We start from the raw sequence: 20,774 nt of genomic DNA on the forward strand, positions 1-20,774 counted from the left end.
GTCCTGGGGTTCTGCACCCTTGATGTAGGAGCCAGTCACACCAGCATATTTCTCTGTATAGTAGCAGGTGCTGGAGCAATTAAGGGAGGCTCTTCCTCATTAGTCCGGCCATGTGCAGGACTTAGTAACATTGTAAACATTATGGAGGTGGGGGGATAGACCATGAAGAAGGGCATTGCTTATAATATAATGCTGTATTAAGTGCTGTGTGGAACCTCTGTTTTAATTTCCAATGAATTACAGAAAACCAATGCCTCAGCAGTGCTAAAGGGCTTGGGCATGGAAGCAACTGTAGGTAGTTGCCTGTCCATTTGTAAGTCGTTTTTCCCCCCTCTCCACTTTTGACTCAGTATCTGGCAAACTGATCCAAGCAGGTATGCTTCGCTTGTTGTTTGTACACTGTCTTGGCAAAAAAAAAACCCACATCCTTTTCAGGTGTGGTTTTCAGGTCCATTTCAGGTGTGATAGTTGTGAGAATTAGACTTGTGTTCCCATTTGCAGGGTAATCAGAAGGCAGCCCTGGGTCATTTGACCCTTTCATTCTCTCCCCTCCCCTATAAAAACTACACAAGACACTCTCTTTTAAAGTTTAAAGAACAAATAACTTTTACTTAGTGTACTTGTCATTGCCGGCTAAATATATACAATGCAGGTAGATGATACATAAGTTGCTGAAACATCTTATGTAGATTTTTATCTAAGACTGACTAACATTTACAGGCTGACATACTCTGAGGTAGACAGCAGCACAACACAACATAACTGCTGCTCTAACTGTTCAGATGGTTCAACCAACTGCCATAACTGTACCAACTGCCATAACTGCCACAGAGTGTATGAAGGTCATAGAGTTCTACAGCTCTTTCAACTAACATTTTACCTGTGCATTCTCGATGCTAACATCCCACAATAGTGACATCACAAATCTAGCAATTTTGAAATCTGGCTTGTTGTTTTGATTCCTGCTGGAAGCTTGGAGAGGGGAAACAGCTGAAATGTACACATTTTCCTGTACCATTCTGCCTGCCAGAACACCTACGGAACTAGCTGGCATCATGGTCCAATGGTTATGTGTACACATGGATGCACTTGAGAGCCTCAGTTTTGAAGCATAATCTTTGAACCTTGCAGCTTAATGTGTCAAAAGATGGCTGCACTTTGGCCAAGAGAGTTGTTAATACAGAGAAGCAAATATTGTTTTTCACAATTACCTAAAATATGTGTGTATCACACAATTAACCATATACATATATGCATCTATCTATATGTCTGTCTGTCTACCTGTCTGTCTGTCTGTCTGTCTATCTATCTATCTATCTATCTATCTATCTATCTGTCTATCTATCTATCTATCTACACACCCACACATATAAATATTTATATATTCCGGGAAACTGAAACGCCAGAAGGAAGCATGTGGACAAAAACTAGTGGTACTCCATGGCCAGGTATCCATGTCTTGTGTTTGCAGCATAGCCAGAAGAAAACCTGGAATCTAGTTTCGATCATCTGTTATTTTTAGAAATTTGGAGGTTTCTAGCCTAAGCTTAGAAAGAAAACCATAGAGAGAGAGAAAACCTTCTCAGTGTCAGGGAGTAGCTTGACAGGCATTATAAGGATTAGGACAAGGGTGAGGAACCTGTGGCCCTCTGGACATTGGCCCCCATCAGCTGCTGCCATCATGGCCAGAGATTAGGGATGATGGGAGTCATAGATTTCCTACCCTAGATTAGCAAGTAGCTATTTGTAGTTTACAAGTTTTTAACTTTGCTTCCCGACCCTTCTTGTTGTTGTCTCATTTCTATTCCATAAACTCATAAGAAAATATATTGATGTAGTGTACTGAACCTCAGCTAAAAGCAAAGAGCTCAGTTAATAGAGCATGAGACTCTTAATCTCAAGGTTGTGGGTTCAAGTCCCAATTTTGGCAAAAAGATTCCTGCACTGTAGAAGGTTGAACTAGAAGACCTCGTGGTCCCTTCCAACTCCACAATTCTATGATTCTGTGGTACAATTATAATATGAACATAGCAACAAAATCAAAGGAGACTACATTAAAATAAAGAGGCATACAAAATGGGTCATTTGACAAGAAGGTTATAAAATACCTGACCTGCCTTCATTTGTCATGCGCATTTCTCCTTTTAATTCTCCCAGTGTCAAAAACTTTCAATTAAATTAACTGAAAGCAAGGATACATTTGTGCACACAAATTAACAATTAACAATTTGCATCACTCCCTTCCCTGCCCTCCTCGTTTTCATGATGCAGAATTTGGATTTATTTATTTATTGGTTCAACACATCACTGACTGTGGCATGTAGGAGACACCTTCAGTTATACAGCCTTGCACCGAGGGGAAGATTGCTGCAACTCCGATGAGTCATTGGATGGACTTGTATCAGCCACTTGGGAGGGGAAGAGGGGACCATGGACCTGACCGTAGAAAACACTCATGGCCCCTCATGAAGCTCCAGGCAATTAGTCAACACGTTTCTCTCTTTATTATGTCTCTGCAGGGCAACCAGGACGCCACGGCTCCGCCTGACGCAATGGCCCAGCCCTACCCCCCAGCAACGTACCCACCACCCCCGCAGAATGGCATCCCTGCAGAATACGCTCCTCCACCACACCCACACCCAGCACAGGACTACTCGGGGCAGAGCACAGTACCTGAGCATGCCTTGACTCTCTACACGCCAGCACAGAGCCACACCGAACAGCCGGGCACTGACGCCAGCACGCAATCCATAGCGGGCACACAAACAGTACCGGTAAGTCACTTGGTGCTTGAAAGAGAACCTGTGAAAGGGGACCAGCCCTGGCCCGGAAAGGGCCTGCAGAGTGGGTTTTCAGGCCAGTTCAAGGAAGCCTGCAGTCAGGTAGGGAAGGAGGAGGGTGGTTCTATCTGCAAGGATGCAGGTATGAAGCCAGGTTGCTCTGCAGTCCATGCGCAAACTCAGCTGGAAAGCCCAAGGAGAGGTCTCCGCTCAAAAAATGGAGGGAGGCAGAACGTCCTGGTTCGAGACCGAGGGGCAGCATTATAGGCAAGGAGGTGGGCTGAAGCAGCAGATCAAAACCCCTCACCCTTCTCCTGGCTTATCTGGGATAAGAGACAACAAGGGATGGCAAATTGGGCCTGAAATAGAGCCGAGGGCTTGTGCAGCAGGAGGCAAGTTCACAGAGGCAATGCCAGTGCCCCAGCTGCCCCGTGGGCATTTGTGGCTCAGTGCTTAAGTTTCCTGGCTCCCCTTGTGTCCCTAATCACTTGTAATCTACCTGCTTGGCTGCTTGCCAATCCCATCGTGCCAATGATGTGGTTGTAATGCAGCTCAGTGAGGAAGCGCTGAGTGAGCAGTTCCCAGCCGCTCCTCCGTCCCTGAGTGCCAGGCTGGCTGCTTGCCACCGCGCAGCAGGGAGAGTGAGCTCTGCCTCCCCACATGGCTGCACACATGCAGACCCACATGCAAGCCCAGAGGGGTCAAGCCAGGACCGCTTTGTTTGTCCCTGCCCACCGTTGTGACGGCACCAATCTTTATCCTGCTCTCTCATGAACACAAACGTAATAACGATCAGAACCCCTAAGAACACCCTCTAAGGTAGGCCAGTGTCATTATTCCCATTCTGCAGTTGGGAAGGTTAAGGCCTGAAGCCAGATAGGGAATCTGTGAATGGTGAGGTCTGAGCAGCTCACAGTCTTAACTATCTGCATATGCCACTGATCTGTGTATGCTGTTAAAGGTTTGCAGCTGCACCCTCTCCCCATCCATCACCTACTGAGTTCATATCACCACGTACTCAAAACCCAATGGCCACATGCAAAGCCTAACTCCCAGCACTTAGCACTCTTGCAGGCGGCCCATATATCTGCAGCCAGCTTTTGCAAGGGGCAGTGATGGTCTTAAGCAAGCACAAAACAGTGGTGAGATCACAGTGGAATCTCTCTTTAATTTTCCCCTTCACCCCCAGCACACAGATGAAGCGGCACAGACAGACAACCAGACGCTACACCCACCAGAGTGTGGTTCTGACAAGCAGCAGCCCAAACGGTTACACGTTTCCAACATCCCTTTCCGCTTCCGGGACCCTGACCTGCGGCAAATGTTTGGGGTGAGTCCATTCCTCTCACTGCCCGCAACCTCTTTCGCTAAGCACGCTGACAAGTGTCCCCGGAGAACTCTGAGTACCTGCTACAGGCAGAGCCAGTGCTGCCATTTCCATTCCATTCCCTGTCGCGGGCATCACTGTTTCTGTTCCACTGCATTTTGGTTCCTGCCAAATACGTTATTCACCTTGCTGTCCGGTTTTTAGCATAAATTATGTAAGTTACCTACATTTGTTTCAACGTAAAGGATACGTCAGAAGCAATAAAAAAAAACAACAGCTACATTTTGTAAGTCTGCGGACTTAAGAAAACCAATGACATTGTGAAAGCGTATTGACTATTTGCTTGACTGATCTCTGTTGCTGACCACAAACAAGCATGCAAACTGCAGCAATTTCCACTTCTTATTCCATTGGAATTTTCCAACATCCTTAATTGGTGGGATCAAATAACATTTGATCCCAAAGGAAAGGACAGAGCATATTCTTTGTATGCAAAAGGTTCTAGGTTCAATCCCTGATATACCCAGATAGGGCCAGGGCCACCTCTACCATTAGACAGAGTGTGGCAATGGCCTCAGGTGGCAGATGCTGGGGAACAACAACAGCACTCCCTGGAACCCCCCAGTTATTCCACTCTGTTGCATCAGGACCATTTCTATGCCCCTCCCTTCCCAACAAGCAGGCTTGCTATCTCAGTTGTGTAGGAGGTTTTCATGTCACCCGTGGTGGATTCAATTGCCAGTACAACTGGCTGATCTACCGTGCCCTTCTCCTCTGACAGCAAAACACCTTGGTCCAGCTCTGGTCCAGCTCTGTCTGAAATCCTGCACAGCCGCTGCCAGTCAGAGTAGACAACACTGAGGTTGATGAACCAGTGGTCCGACTTGGTATAAGATAGTTCCCAATGTTTCTCAAGCTGTGTGCCCTCAGCATCCTGCACACATCTTCTCCATGAACAGCTGTTGTGAGGTCTCATAACAACCCTTGTGGTGAGAGTGCAGAGCTGCTCCTAGCAAAGTCATACCATGGCAGGAGCTCCCTTCTAATCTCTCCCATGAAACTTGTGACACCACCCCAGCCCCAAGTAGGACTGACCTGTCTTCTCAGCCTATGCATAGGTAGAACTCAGCCTCTCTCAGCCTGGCAGCACATGGGACTGACTGGTCCTTCAATCCTGAAGTGTCTGCCATGTTGCTATCAAGCTCCCAGGGATGGAGCAGGCTCTCAACGGCCTATGACAGAAGTGGGTATTTTGTGGTACTTTACTCCCCAGATTCCAGAGGTTACCAGGACACAGTGGCCCTTTGGGAGTAAATGGACAGCTTAAAAGGCTCAGGACGCAATACCTCAAGGACCGCCTCCACCCCCACTGTATGAAAGATTTCTGTTCTCCCAGGCCTTGGACTAATTAAATTATCTATGGCATTTTAAAAAGTCACGGGGTTGTTTTTATTGGTTTGTTATTACATTATGTATTTTTGTGGTTTTGTACTGTAAACCGCCCTGTGGTCTACAGGCGAAGGGTGGTATTTAAATTTAATAAATAAGTAAATGAAAGCAGACATGCTAAGATGGAGTGGACAGGGAATGATTACTCCTATTTTTACCTTCCACCCCTTCCTTCCTTTTGTTTTGTTCTGCAGCAATTTGGAAAGATCCTGGATGTTGAGATCATTTTCAATGAGCGCGGCTCCAAGGTGGGTTCAGCATGTTGGTGTCTGGTGCAACCCAAACATCAGTGTAGGTGCGCCTTCCCAGGGTCCAGACTGCTCTCTTGCCCCTTCCAGTTTCCTCTCTGTGCCTCAAGTTGCCTACCTAGTTTCTAATCACCCCTCTCTCCTACCCACCCCCTAAAACCCTACAGCCATTGACTTAGAATCAAAGTTTGGTGTTTTAACTTTCACCCTAAAAGTGAACAAGCTGAATGAAGATACTCCACAATATCAGGTTTGTGCATTCTTCAGATTCTAACTCTGAAGCAAGCAACAGAGAGAATAAGGTTGGAAAGATGATAAAACTAGGAGCTGCAAACCTTATAGCTAAGGCAACTTAATTGCAGGAAAAGAACACCCTCTCATGGTGAAACTGGAAATCACTCAAATTAAAAGAGGGGGAAAATGTTTTACCTAAGCAAGTTGTTGCAAAGGTTTTGCAGGAGATAGAGTTGAGCATGGGTCTTTTACAGAAATACATGCCAAAATACTTATTAACATAGTTTGCATTTTGTTTCCAGGAGGATATAGGGGTGTTTAGTTTGACAGGATTTGAAATTTCTCCCAGCTGTTAAATAACACATTTACTGAGTTTTCCTAGGCCCATTTCTTCAGGTTCAATATTGGCTTTTGGGGTCAAACCAGACTGTGACATGGGAGATGGATGACCAGATCTCCCCACGTCTTTCTCATAGCTTAATTTCTCCTTGTGTGTATGTCATGGTGTGGGTGGGGAATTGCATCAGGAGCATGGCACTGGGAAAAGGGGATGTTAAACCCATAAGAACATAAGATGAATCAGACCAAAAGCCCATGTTGTCCAGCATTTTGTTCTCACAGTGGCTATCCAGAAGTCCAAGGGAAGCCTGCAAGCAGAACCTGAGTGCAACAGCACTGCCCCCACCTGTGATTCCCAACAACTAGTATTCATTTCTCCCTACAATGTCTTCCTGATTCAAATCCCCACCCTACCCCACCCTGCCACAAAACTTATATTAGGTTTTTTGGGCGGGGGGTAGGGGTGGGCAGGTATAACCCAGGTGCCTGTGTTTTCCCCATCTCCCAAAAGGGCTAATGGCAATGTTTGGGGAGGGGTATTCCAAATGGGAAATTGCAATGATGGGAAAAGGGTTAAACCGCTCCCAACCACCATCACATCTTTTATCCACACCCCAAGCTGCATTTAAACTTTGGAAAAGGTGTTAGGAGATCCCCCAGTCCCAGATTTCCCATGTCACTGTCTGGTTTGGCCTTTGGTCCTGGTCAAAGAATGAGGACTTCCCACAGTTTCCATCAGACATTCAGAAAGTGAATGAATATACTATAATGGATCTCCAGGAATGTAATGCCTCTCCAGGTGGAATCGATTGCAAGTACCAGTAGCTCAGTCCAGAACACCTCACTCTTCCCACGAGGCAGCGGCAATGCACTCTGCCACGTCTTGCCCTGCAATTTTGGCCTCTTGGGAAGCTGGCGCCTGTCCTTATTCCTCTTGAGCCTTACCCCCTCCCCTTCTCCTTGCTTTGTCCCCCCCCCCCCCCAGCCCTTGGGGGTCGCTTGGGAAGTTCACATCCTGCCTCTTTCCCCAGGCCCTGGGGGATTCTTCTCTCTACTGCTCCTTACTCACCCCCCTCTCTCTGTCCTGTCCCACCCACCCCGTTTCCCCCCCCTTCTCATTCTCTTCCTCCTACTCCTCTTCCACCCTCTCTCCCTCCCTCCCAAATCCTCCTCTTTCTCTTTCTCTCTCCATTTCCCTTTCTCTCCCCCACTCACAGGGTTTTGGGTTTGTAACTTTTGAAACTAGTGCAGATGCCGATCGGGCACGGGAGAAGCTGAATGGCACCATCGTAGAGGGACGCAAGATCGAGGTGCGAACATGTGCACTGCCTGCTCTGCGTCGGGGCGTTAGGAGTCACACTTGCTCCCCACATGCACACACACACAGACACCCCTTTCTTTTCTAACCATTTCTACCTCTTGGGCCTCCCAGGACACGCAGGCGGGCGAGTGGATGTTGCATGCCCTGTGCTGTTGATCTCCCATAGGTGGTGGGGAGGGGTGGGGCACAGAGCAAAAGAAGAAGAGGAGGGCAGACCTCCTCCAGCAGGAGTCTGCTGGGATCTGCCAGGGAAAAGCTGGAGGGAGGGAGGGCAAGCACGATACTCCCAAATCCTCCAACCTCCCAGGCGCCAGCCAGATTGAACCACCTGCGACGCCTAGGCCCTAAAGGGTAGTTGTATTGCTGCCTGGCTTCCTTCTTGGTTGTGGTTCTGGTTTGTTTTCTTCAAAATGTTACATGATGGGGAGCCTCAGTGTCAGTGAGTTCGGAGATGAGATGGAGCAAGGCCTTTGGTTTCGCCCTGGTGGACCCTTCTTGATCACACTGAGGCACAAAGTGTTGTGCCATATAAGATGCTTCTTGCAGAATAATGTTGCTTGAGTTCGCCAGGGCTGTGGTCAAGGGCGGACAGGCAGTGCTGATCTGATGCTGACGCCATCCTTTTCTGGAGCTCCTGCCCCTGTGTGTTCCTTTGCATCTTCACAAGCCTGTCTGGTGAATGGATCTCCCACTGTGCATGAAGCCTGGGCAGGGCCCTCCCTGCATGTTGGGTGTTGAACGTTATGCTGGGAATGGAGAGGTTCAGGAACGTTTCCTTCGAAAGCTCCAAAATTCAACTTCCCACTCAACACGTCTGAAGCCTGTGTGCTCCAAAGGGCTGTACACCTAAGATAAGGAAATCGGGGCATTGCCAGACCTGTCATTTGCAGGCAGGGTTTCCAGCCCATACTCTTTGGAGAATCTGGTCCAAACCCTGATTGGCTTTTGTCAGTCCTGAAACGTTCCTTGCGTCTCTAGTCCCATGTTCCCTCCTGGGAGGAGGATATTTTGGTCCAAGGCCTGCCACTAACTCACTTTCTCTGTGCTTTGTGTTGCCAGGTCAACAACGCCACGGCCCGGGTAATGACAAACAAGAAGGCAGCCAATCCCTACACAAATGGTAATGGAGTGAAGCTGTGGCAAGAGGGTGTGCTAGGCCAGCGCTGGTCATTGCTGGAAGACTGGCAGGCCTTTTTTTTTTAAAAAAAGTGCTTTCTGTGGGGTGGGGTGGGCCTGTGTCAGGGCGTGGGCAGGCGTGGAGCCTGACTTTGTAGTACTTCCTGGGGAGGAATACAGATGACAAAACTGGCTCTTGTTTGCTAGAAAGCTTGACCCAGAGCTCCTTAGGCCTTTCACCTAGGTCTCTGGCAGGTGGGGCTGGTAGTGAGAGCACAGGACAGGTATGGGCCAGGGTGATGCTCTCACGTCTCCTTGTTCTTCCTCCCCAGGTTGGAAACTGAACCCTGTGGTGGGCACCGTCTATGGCCCAGAGTTCTATGCAGGTAATGTCTGGATCAGACCAGGTCCCTGGACAAGATCCTTGCTTGCTTGTTCCTGACACAGGTGCCTGTGACAAAACAAGAAGAGGGGGCTGGGGGCAGGGTGCTATCCTTAGGGCCTCAGTGAAACAGGCCAGAGGAGGAGTCATACTATGGAGCTCTTCTCAAGAGAGTGGAGCAGGAGGGGAGTTTTGGGTGCAGAAAGATTCCCAGAGGATGTGTATATAACAGAGAAGAGAGGATGGGATGAAGCCAGGTGTCCTCCTCCCAGGCGCATGAGGATATTTCTCAGGATACCTGAAGAGGGGCAAGCTCCTCGCTTCCTCTCTGGGGGATCCCTCCTCTGCCACACAGAGGTGGGTAGGCCATGTCTGGCACCAGGAGAGGACTCTTCTGGGGGTGCTCATGGGGGTTTCCTTTTCTCTCCCACAGTGACAGGCTTTCCATACCCAGCCACAGGAACAGCGGTAGCGTACCGGGGGGCGCACTTACGGGGGCGGGGGCGCACGGTCTACAACACGTTCCGGGCAGCTCCCCCACCTCCGCCCATCCCCGCTTACGGAGCGTGAGTATTTGCCGCAGAGACAGGGGCCTTCGAAAGGCGGGCGGGGGGAGCCTTTGGGCTCTTTGGACGGAGACAACAGGCGATTGGTCTGCCCCCACATTCCTCAGGGGAAACACTTCCCAGTTGCCCTGCCCTGACTACATCTCCAGCCATGTTTGGGGCAAGCCCTGGCCTGCACCTGGCTGGCTGCCCGTTTCACCTAGAGAAAGGCGTCTGCTTTAGGTGTGCCTGTTTGATTAGGATAGCTGGCCATAGAAGTAACACTGTGACTAGCACACTCAGGAGGCAGACAGAAGGTATTCAGTAGCCATTTTGTCTTGGCTCTTTCAGAAGATTTGTCCCTGTTTGCCTCTTTACATTTTTTTTTTTTATTTTGCGAGGTGGAGGAATACAGGCAACTTCCCACTAGCGCAGGGGTTGTGTTGCAGGTCAGTGCATGCTTCAGCCCGTTCCACCCCCTTCCGGGGCCCAAAGTGGCACACATGCATGCCTTAGTAACGTGCAAACTGGTTGTTTCCTGTACAATCTCTTCTGTGTAGTGAAATAGAAACTGACAGTTATATATAAAGTGAGGGTTTGGTTTGGTTTGGTTTGGTTTGAATACTGTGACTATGCAGATAATAGGCTAAAGGAGTCCAGTGGGTGTGATTGTCAAACCCATGTACTTACCACATAGAAGACACTCATGTGGCACTTCACATATCACAATCTTTGCACAGCTGGGAAAGCACACTGTGTAGTTGTGCACTTCCTCCCCGCCTGCCCCCCCCAGTAAGAACCCTCAACTCCTCTGCCCATCATAAATTATGCAAGCCAGTTGCGTTCATGCAGATGTGCTTTGCGCAAAATATTTATTTGTATGCTCTAATCTGAAACTGATTTGCGCAGTGTAGATTTTATTGATTTATTTGGCAGCAAGGGAAGCATGAGGGACAGCTGGGCAAGGAAAGATGGGAACATCAGAAGAGCCCATCTAGTCCAGCATCCTTTTCTCACCCTGGCCAACCAGATGCCTGGGGGAAGCCTGCAAGCAGTTTCTGGGAAGTGCTATTCAGAAGCATTGCTGCCTCCAAAGGTGGAGGTAGACGATGACTAGAGGCCATGCAGGATGGGACTGGTGGCCATAGTAGGCACAGAAGCTGCATCCTTTACAGACTCTTTCTATTCCCTACTGACAGAAGAGTTAGAAACTGGCTTAGTTTAGTATCTATACATGAGTAATCATAGCATCCATGTGCATGCTTAAGCATGGAACATATCTGAGTGGCTGCGGCCAGATTCCCCGAAGGAGCATCTGCTCCTTCTTGGTCATCCCACTTGCCTGTCAGGCAGATCGCCCCCATCCAGCTTGATGACTAGCACATTTGCATCTCCCCCGCCGTTGAAGCAGAGAGAGGCCATTAACAGCACTGAAAACCAGAGTCACAGAGGTCCGCTTGATGCCAGAGCCAGGGTTACCCTTTGAAACAAATGTGCAATCGCACGGAATGGACTTCAAAGTGCCTCGCACGCAGCCATAAGTCACCGTTGCATTGCTTCTTTCCTCTGCAGAGTGGTTTACCAGGACGGATTCTACGGTGCTGAAATTTATGTAAGTCCAGCCTTTCTTGATTTGCTCTTACAGGGAGAGAGAGAGAGAGAGAGAGAGAGAGAGAGAGAGAGAGAGAAATTCTTGTTTGTTGACTTTCCAGTCCAAGCTGCAGTAGCCCACCGGCTGATTCTCGTGCTACGCCACTCCTCTCTCACCCCCACAAACACACATGCTGGTAAATAGGCACATGACCTTCTGGGAAGGATATTTCATGTCTTGACAAATCCCACCTGCTCACTTGGTTAAGAGTGACGACCAGGCGGGGGATTTGCAGAGCCAGTGCTTGCAAATGCAACGCAAGCGCAAAGGATATTCTGCTTGGTCTCGGGGCATTGGGGAGCAGAGGAGGTAAGGCAGCAACTGTACACCCTCCATCCTCTCTATCCCTTTTCATCACTCCTGAGTTGCTGCTTATGAGGTGTGTGTACCATTGACTCTCCCCACCCCCACCCCACCATTGCAGAGTCCCCCATAGCATCAAGGCAGTGAAGGAAACAGCTTGAAGTAAGCTTCCCTGCATACATGCTGTAGGAGGACCACTGCAAAACAGCAGAGCATGTTGGGACAGGGGTGGCGCTCAGGCTCGCACGCAGGTTCGACCTGCCAGTGGCCCTGTGCCTTCTACAGCTGCTCCCCCCCAGGGCAGGTTTTATTTGCTGGTCCAGTATCAGCATGCTGTCTTCTAGCGGCATTTCCCCCTCCATATTTAAAGTGCTCTGGGCAATATTTCAAGCGCACACTGACGGATTTATCAGAGGCGACATCTCGTTAACACCGCCACCCGCCAGGGAGGTGACATTCTCTCCTCAGCATGTTTAATTTCTGCAGGTTAATGTTAGTGAGATCCCCGGGGAATGCTAATGAGACTGGTGTTGGGCTAGTCTGGTGGGGTGGCTGCATGCGTCCCTCCTGAGCTTGGTTAGCACCTGGGGTGCCCAGCTTCTTTGCTGAGAACCAGCCTCATAGCACAAGATGCCTCTTTTCCTGGTTGCCGGCACAGGCACCGCAGCCTTCACAGTAACTTTTTGTCTCTCCTCTTTGCTCCAGGGGGGTTACGCAGCCTACAGATATGCCCAGCCGGCAGCGGCAGCAGCAGCTTACAGTGACAGGTAAGCAGCCCTACCTGTTTATTAGTCCTGATCTTGCGGTTCATGGCATGTTCCCCTGCCCAGTGTTATCAGCCAGCATCCTCGACAACAAGGATGAGGAAGGGTGCCCCCGCACTGTCCCCACCAGCACCACCAGTTTACGGGGTCTGGATAGGACACCCCAAGGAGTAAGGAAGGTGGGCCATCATTGCCTTCAGCAGGCCGTGTTCCCATCCTCTACAAACCCACTTCTGCATCTGTGAGGGCCATTGCTTGACCTGTCTGGATATGAAACTCCAGGGCTCAGCAGCGCATAGAATTGTTGGAAGGGTCCCTGATTATCATCTAATCCAACCCTCTGCAATGCAGGAATATGCAGCTGTCTCATACGGGGATCAAACCTGCAACCTTGGCATTATCAGCACCACACTTTAACCAGCTGAGCTATCCAGACTCAATCTGACCTGACCCCTGGCTCTTATTATAACGTGCCTCCAATACCAGTTGTTCATGAGAATCTGCTTCATTCCTTTCACACCTATAGGAATCAATTATTCTGTTCTGTTCTGTTCTGTTCTGTTCTGTTCTGTTCTGTTCTGTTCTGTTCTGTTCTATTCTGGTGGACATGCCTAACTTCATATGGATATGGAGCAACTGTATGGAACATGACCAAGTTCTGTGGGGCCTGTTAGGTGGCCTCTCTTGCAGGGCAAAGCTCTGTGGTAACAAGGCAGCTGTATTTAACTCTTCACAGTCCCCTCATTCTTCTAATATCCAAATTATGACAAAGGTGGCTGTGGTTATCTTACTGGAAAGCTGGAGGAAATATTATTTATCTGGTTATTAATTCACACTGATTAACATTCCCCTCACCCCTTTACTACCTTTGTCTTTTAGTATCCTATTAGAAATGCGGTTGATTGTCATTTAATTAGTCTATCGGTGGAATATCAGGGAAACCGTTGAACGGTAACTACTTTTAGATCACTCCAACATGACATTCTTCCTCCATGGAAGCATGCAGATGAAAAACATGGAGACAGAATGGAGGGGGGTACCCATCCAGTTTTCCCAGGAAAGAGCTGCAAGCAACCTATTAGATTTTTGCCAGGTCCTTCTCATGAGTCTCCTGGAAAATATAAATGGACTTTTAAATAAATTATGATATAAAGTTTTCCACATCTATTATTTCTTGACAGAAAGGAAAATGCATGTTTAGTTATTCTGCTTGGTTTAAAATGCCCACATTTTACTTAATGTATAGGCATTCTAATGGTTAGGGCACAATGGTTAGGGCAGGGGGAGGGGAAGCTGTGTGTCCCTACAGACATTGTTGGGCTCAAACTCCCACCAGCTCCAGCCAACTTGGCCAACGGCAATATCTAGAGGGAGGTTCCCCCACCCCTGGTTTAGAAGAATGGGCTCTGAGCTACAGTTTGGATCTCAGTTAAGCCACAAGGGTAGTCTTAGGTGAATCCCAAAATAATCTCAGCCCCCCATCTGCAGTAATGCTGGCCTACCTTACAGGGCTGTGTCAAGAATTATTGAGATGGTTTATCTATTTAAAAGTGTTTATATACCTCTGTATCATAAAGCTATATCACAGCAGTTTACAGCCACATGAAAACAAAAAACCAAACAATAAAATCATCAAAAGTTAACTTTAAAATTAAAAACTAACATCAACAAAGTACAACAGGTGTACTCTTAATTGCCTGCATAGGCCTGGCAGAACAGAAAAGTTTTCAGCAGGCATTTAAAAGTTGTCACTGAAGAGGCCTGCTGAATCTCTGTGGGCAGCGTGTTCCATAGGACTGGGCTGATGACACTGAAGGTTTCTCATTGTTGTCAAACAAGCCTCACCAACTCAGGTAACAACCAAAGACACGCCTGCATGTGATCTCAGTGATCCCTGAGGTGTTCTGGACCCATGTCACTCAGGACTTTGTAAGTCAATCCATGAACCTTGAACCTGGCTTGGTTAGCAGGTGTGTAGCTGTTTTAACAATGGTGTGACATGTTCTAGAAGCATGGAATAGTTGGAAAGGACCCTGACCAGAAGCTCCCATCCACAATCTGCCTACCACAAGCCTCCAGTCCAGACCCAAGGGCAGCCCCACTTAGAGCCCATTGCAGTATTCAAACCTCCAAGTTATCATTATGCACACAAAGTAATTTGAACTATAAATACTAAGCATTCTTAAAATCCCCTGAGCTTTTACTGCTTTAAGACTTTAGCTATTGAATATCAGTCTTGCAACTCCATTCTTCTTTTTGAAATATTAGTTTAAGAACCCCTGGAATTAAGCTCTTTGTTCCTTCTCTTCCTCACACACAAAATCCTCTTATAATTTATTCCTCTTGGTTCATATGATCCAATATTGCCAAAGGATCTGCTCCAGTCCCTGTTCCCCATCCTTCCGCACCCTTTCCTGTTTTCCAGAGGCAGCCAGGAAGCTATTCAGCCTCCATTTCCTGTGTGCCACACACAACCAGTTCTTTTCATCTTGATCCCCTTTTCCAGCTGGTTGCCACACTGTAATTCACTCTGATTCCTCCTCCATCTCCTTTTTCTAATAAGCACAGATGCACAGCATCACAGACTTAATGTTCACCATCTAGGACAACATCTAGCCAGGGAACCTTTTCTAGCCCAGGGAGTGTTCAGAGGACCATTTTGCCCTGAGGTTCCCCACTCCTCATCTAGGATAAGTGTGGGAAACCTTTGGCCCTCTGGATCTTGCTGAGCCACAGCTCCCATCAGCCCCAGCGAGCATGGCCAATGGCCAGGGATGATTGGAATTCAGTGTTCAGCAACATCTGACAGGTCAAAGGTTCCCCCACAGCTGATCTAGGAGCTGGCCAGATTTTTAAGGAGCCCAAGTTGGGGTGCCTCTCCCTAGTTAGCCTCCCTCCTCCTCCCCTCCCTGGGCTGCCAATGCCTTTGTTCTCTCAAGTCTGAGGAAGGGGCAGGCACTTGTTTCATTCTTCCCACGCCCATCACTTCTGGCCAAACGGGGGTTCCAGGCACATGCTTCTGCCTCGCACACCTCGCTGCCCCCCACCCTGCAATTGCCATTTTGCAGCAGAGAAGAAATGCCCAGGGGACTGGAAGCACAACTTGGGCATGTAATGTGTCATTCTGGCCAGAGACCTGGGAGTTGTGCTGCCAGTGAGAGCGGGAGATACTCCGCAAGGTGGAACCGGAGCAGCAGTCCATGCCAGGGCAGCTCTTTCAGTTTGCAGCATGCCCACTGCTATCTGTGACAAGGCAGCACAGGTGATGGGCAAGGGCTGGGCTTGAGCAGGTGTTCCCGAATACACACCTCGCAACCTATTTTAATGTGTGTTTCTTTTACGCTCTCAGTTCTTTTCAGGTTCTGCGTATTTTCCCTTGCACTCTGGTGCCAAGCACAGAATTTCCCTTGTTTGCAACACTTTTCCAGTGGCCGGCCCTTGGTTGTTAGTAATGACTTCCTTCCCTTAGACCTTCTGAAGATGTTCAGGGGGAATTTCATCCGGGCTTAAGGAACCAGAGTGGTGGGAATGAAGATGCAGTTTGCACATGGCTCACAAATCTTGGTGTATTCTAAGGGTGTCCAAAGTTTGAAGTGCTCTCTCTGTGTGTGTATGGAGGAGACCGAAAGCTCTTTGGTGGGCTGTTTCCTAAGAACTCAGAAAAAAATCCTGCCATTTCTGTTGAGGTGTATTATAACTTTAAAAACAAAAAAAACTATGTATGACATCCGGGGCCTGATTCATGATTTTCTTAACATTTAGGGTTGGCAACTCTGCGACCCCCCAGTTTCTAACGCTGCCCCCTGTGTTCGCTCCTAGTTATGGCCGAGTTTATGCAGCTGCAGATCCTTACCACCACACCATCGGCCCTGCTGCCACCTACAGCATTGGCACTATGGTAAGAGCCCTCCTTCCCACCTATTTGCGCGTGGGGCTGTCTGGGAAGCATGCCGCCTTGGGGCTGGGCTGGCCACTTAGGGTAAAAAGAGAGGGGTGTTGGGAAACATCCAAATTCACCCCTCGGTTGCAGCCGCCTCCTCAGCACTGTGCAGTGAAAGGAAGCCTAAGGAGGAGAATCCCAAGAGTGGGGAGGGAAGGACAGAAACATACAACACACACAGGGCCTGGTGCAGACCCTCCTGCTTTCGTGGCCACTAGGAAGGACATACACAGGCCTGCTGCAACATTCTTGGCTGTCACCAGGCTTCCTCCTATTTAGCCTGCCTTGATGCACTGCTCTGTAGGGAAAGTGGTCCAGAACGGGCAGCATCTTGTCCAAGTGGAAGTGGCCGTTTGCTCAGGAACCATTTCTGAAGGAGCAGCTAACTCTTAGGCAGAGAACTGGAGCAGGGCAGAGGGTGGGGTTGGTTGCACAAGCACACAGCCCAACGCCACTCCCTGCTACTCCCGATCTCACACACACTGCCGCACCCATTTCTTGCAGTGACGCCTCCTTGCAATCAGCTTTCACATACAGCATCAAAGAGGAGAAACATCCAAGCCACCCTGCTTTACTAACCTTCCCCACCCAAGCCACTAGCCCGTCAGTGCCTTCCCAGCGATAAAACAAGGAACGAATGGCCTTTTCAGCCATCTCGTGGGCTTAAGGAATTGGGTTCAGTTCTTTTGGGTGTCGGGGGGGGGGAGGGGAGGCAGGGCGGAAGATCCTGGGCTGGCTGAAGGGGACTGAGGCTTGAGTGCAATCCATCTCTCTCCCCTTACTACTGAAATGGTCCATAGGAAACAGCTAAGTTCCAGCTTCAAAAGCTCTGCTTTCCTTTATTTTATTTTTTAAAAAATGTACCTCAGCCTTATCCATTCATTATCCTCTGGACTTCTTGTGAGCCCAGGCCCACAGCAGCATTGCATGCTGGGAGTTGAGTCCAACCACCACCACCACCACTTCGTCCCCACCACAAAGCAAGGCCTCTGCCAGCCTTGGGGGTCCCAAGGGACCCCAGTCTTGGCTGAAATAACAGGGCAGGGATGGGCTGTGCCTCTCCTTTATACTGATTGGCTTTTTCTCCGTCTTTGATGTTGCAGGCTAGTCTATACCGAGGAGGGTACAGCCGCTTCACTCCCTACTAGCAAGACAGACCCAGCCCCTCCTCACAATAGTAACACTGACTGCTCCTTAGAAATCAAACCAAAATCAAATGGACATGGGCCCCTGCCCCACGCTGCTGGCCCTCGGCAGCCTAAACCACATATTTCTTTACCTCAAGCCGCCTCTCATGCCTCACATCCCACCTGTCTCTGATGGTGTGCCGCCAAGTTTGTTTTCATTTTGCAAAGCTACTAGCCGGGGGGGGGGGGGACAGGCGCCTGCTTCCGCCAGACGAAACAAAACCAAACACCACCAGCAAGCAGAACCTCACAGAGAGCCTCCCTAGAGCCCACCCTGCTCCCAAGCTTTCCTGCCACGAGCCCCAGGGCCATGTGGCGCTCGACTTAGGCCCCCACTCAGGCCCCCTGCATTGTGCTGGGTGTTCAGGTCCTTGCACAGGGGAGGGAGGGTGCAGTTAAAAGAACTCAGGATGTTATCCCTCTCGGATGCAAACTGCCAAGCTCCTCACTCACACACACACGCAAGGACCAGGTGGGCAGGGCTCCAGGCTGCTCCAGAATCCCAGCAGGTGCAGGCTGCAGTCCCAACCCACCTTACGCTGCTTAGATGCACTCAGCCTCCAAGCAACAGCAGGGAGAATTTTGCTTCCTCTGCCTGCAGGAACTGGAAGCTGCCCCCTTGTGGAGGAATGATGCGATGGGGGAGGTGGAGGACAGCTTTCCAAGCATGCAGCAAAAGTGAGAGCAGGTGGGGGAAGAGGGGACCCTGCAAGGAGCCCCTGCTCTCTAGGCTTATCAATCCACATGCCTAGCAATGTGAAGGAGCTGGTTGGGACCAGCCTCCTGGTGGGCTGAATGATCCCAGCTCCTTTGTTTGTATGGGGAGCAGCCATTCCATGTAGGAGGTGGGCAGCGCTCTGTGTGAGCAGGTCTGGCACATACATCTGTACAGAAAGGGGGCAGGGGAGGGGAGGACACTTATGCAGACACAGGAGGCGGGGCGGGTGCTGGGTGCTGGGAACTGAGTCCCAGGCTCCCACTTCCCAGCTCTACCATACCCAGACCAGCACACCCCCCAGAGAGCAGAAACCCCTTCCCCAACGCCAAGTCTTCCCCGCCTGCCGCCTGCAGGTTGCTCCATGGAACGTTCTGCCTTTGTTTTCTGTTGTAGTGAAACCTTCAGCTGTTTCCTTCTGGGACCAGGAAGGGCACAAAAAAAAAATTTTTTTTAAGCAAAGCAACAAAACAGTTACAAAACTTAACGAGCCAACAAAACAGTTACAAAACTAACAAGCCAAGCGACAGGCCATCCGGACGGAGCTCAAGCACCGGCCGACCGACCAACCCACCGACCGGGACGGATGGACGGCAGCCGCCCACAGACTCTGCAAAGCCGTCCGCACACCGGGAGACCCGTGCCCTGCTCCCCGCACACCCCGCTGCAGACCCACGGGGCCAGGGACAGGCACTGACACAGACTGGATTCCGCAGGCCCTCCCAGGCCACCACGTCTTCCTTCCAGCCCTCCTGAAGAAGAAGAAGAAGAGCTGCGGGCGTCCCCTAACCACAGAACACGCCACGAGCGCTCCCGCAGGGCTAGCAATCCTGCTTCTCGCTTCCCAGAACCTCCCAATGCTTTTTGTGCTTTGCTGGTTCATCCATTTGTCAAGTTGGCAAGGCCTCGGGATGCCCAGGCAGGGCCAGGCCAGGGACTTTCTGGGCACAGCCACCTTGTTTCTGTGGGTGGGAATCTCGGGTTTTAGAGGGGTGTTGTTGTTTTTTTTCCTTTGAAGAGATTGCACTTTCCCCCCTTCCCCCGAGAACCCAGCTCCCACCAGCCCCAGAGGGGGTCAGAAGCTGCACCCTGTTTACCTTCCTTGCAGTAGGCCTGGCTGCTCTCACTGTGGCTTCACAGAGCTGAGATCATCCGAGGCGATCCCCGCCTTGCCCATGGTCTCCAGATCTACCAAGAACCCCCAACCCCTATCCTCAAAGGGCCAACGGTTGCCACCACACACACACACCACCACCACCGGGGCAAGCACGCCCTTACAACTGCGTGGCCAAGCCCGTGGGAGGCCACAGCCCCATGGTGGTGTCAGGGAGTGAGGCGGGGCTGTGCACCAAGGGCTGTGCACAAACTGAGCAAATACCTGCTGGCGCCAGTGGGCACGCTCTCTCCCATCGGTTTCTTCCGTGCCTATGGCCCATAGTGGGAGGGGTGCATGTCCTACGGCCCACTCCCCACACCCTGCCACCTGCTCCCAGAGCCAGATGGACTCTGGTCCTTCCCCATGCTGACCCTGAAACCCCCCCCCCCTTGGCTTTTTCATCTCATGAAACCTCACTTTCTACTCAGCATTAAAGCTCCTGACACGCCAGCAACCAGATGATCCTCCTTTTCTATTCCCGTTGTATATAGCCCCTTCCTTTGCCACTCCTTCCCCCTTGTATAAAGCTCCTCCCATTTGCTGCCCTGTCTCCCACCCTGGGAGCATCAGCCCGCCCACCCGCCCCATTCTGTACGCTTCAAAGGTGTGACCATTCAAATAAACAGTATTATTATTATTATTACTATTATTATTATTTATTGATTATTATTATTATTATTAAGATTATTAATAAAGGTTTCTTTCTTCAACCAGGATGGCTCAAGCTTTTGACTCGGGGGTGGGGGGAAAGAAAGGGGGGCAATGAATGGTGCAAGCGGGAAGGAGAAGCATGAGAGGAGGAGGCATGAGTTTGAGCCATGGCTCAGCGGTATTCCGATTGCAGGTCACTACAGCAGGGATGGGAAATGCGCTGCTCAGCTGGACTCCCAACATCAGCCACAGCCAGCCTGGGATCAAATGGAAGATGGACCTGGAGTCTAGTGACCTCTACAGGAGACCATGTTGACTTAAGAGAAAGCAAGGTCTGAGGTATTCTCTGCTGCTGATCAGGGGCTCCATAAATCTCTGTGTTTGCTACTTGCGAGTCTGCGAACACGCGGGCGGGGCAGGCAGGCGGGGCCAGAGCTATTTAAGCACCTGGAAGGCTATGAGTTGCATCTCCTTGGTGGAGCACAATTTTTCTCCATATATGTGCCAGATCCATTACAGAGTCCTGACAGCCTTTGCAGCATCACACAGCCATGAATGTTCCATGCAGGTAAATTGTGTGGAACTGTTTTTTGTTTGTTTGTATGACCCACTGCTAGTAAATATAATCCAGTAGTTCTGTAGCTCTGTCTGTCCAGCTATACACAC

At 49.9% G+C, this 20,774-nt stretch overlaps 2 protein-coding genes and 1 long non-coding RNA gene across 16 annotated transcripts in view; 2 read left to right on the forward strand and 1 right to left on the reverse strand.

Annotated features, from left to right (window-relative positions):
* The window catches only part of RBFOX3 (RNA binding fox-1 homolog 3), a 351,363-nt gene extending 331,196 nt beyond the window's left edge, over positions 1–20,167 (forward strand). For 3 of the 14 annotated variants that reach the window (XM_081849833.1, XM_081849834.1, XM_081849841.1), the window contains 11 exons: positions 2,520–2,774; positions 3,970–4,110; positions 5,751–5,804; positions 7,595–7,687; positions 8,758–8,818; positions 9,147–9,200; positions 9,630–9,762; positions 11,314–11,353; positions 12,401–12,462; positions 16,222–16,357; positions 18,760–20,167. In XM_081849833.1, coding sequence (XP_081705959.1) covers positions 2,553–2,774; positions 3,970–4,110; positions 5,751–5,804; positions 7,595–7,687; positions 8,758–8,818; positions 9,147–9,200; positions 9,630–9,762; positions 11,314–11,353; positions 12,401–12,462; positions 16,222–16,357; positions 18,760–18,816 — 1,053 coding nt within the window. In that variant the 5' untranslated portion in view covers positions 2,520–2,552 and the 3' untranslated portion in view covers positions 18,817–20,167. Of the gene's footprint in view, positions 1–113; positions 133–159; positions 375–861; positions 1,449–1,471; positions 2,775–3,969; positions 4,111–5,750; positions 5,805–7,594; positions 7,688–8,757; positions 8,819–9,146; positions 9,201–9,629; positions 9,763–11,313; positions 11,354–12,400; positions 12,463–16,221; positions 16,358–17,502 lie in introns of those variants that run through there. The other 11 variants (XM_081849837.1, XM_081849835.1, XM_081849836.1 and 8 more) reach the window with 11 other exon arrangements.
* Positions 1–20,774, reverse strand: part of LOC309335166 — a 722,355-nt gene that overhangs the window by 681,749 nt on the left and 19,832 nt on the right. The window lies entirely within an intron of this gene.
* CANT1 (calcium activated nucleotidase 1) overlaps positions 1–20,774 on the forward strand; it is a 158,704-nt gene that overhangs the window by 76,384 nt on the left and 61,546 nt on the right. The gene's annotated exons all lie outside the window — the stretch shown is intronic.

The sequence above is a fragment of the Podarcis erhardii genome, assembly GCF_964252035.2.
Source record: "Podarcis erhardii genome assembly, chromosome: 2".
NCBI classification, from domain to species: domain Eukaryota; kingdom Metazoa; phylum Chordata; class Lepidosauria; order Squamata; family Lacertidae; genus Podarcis; species Podarcis erhardii.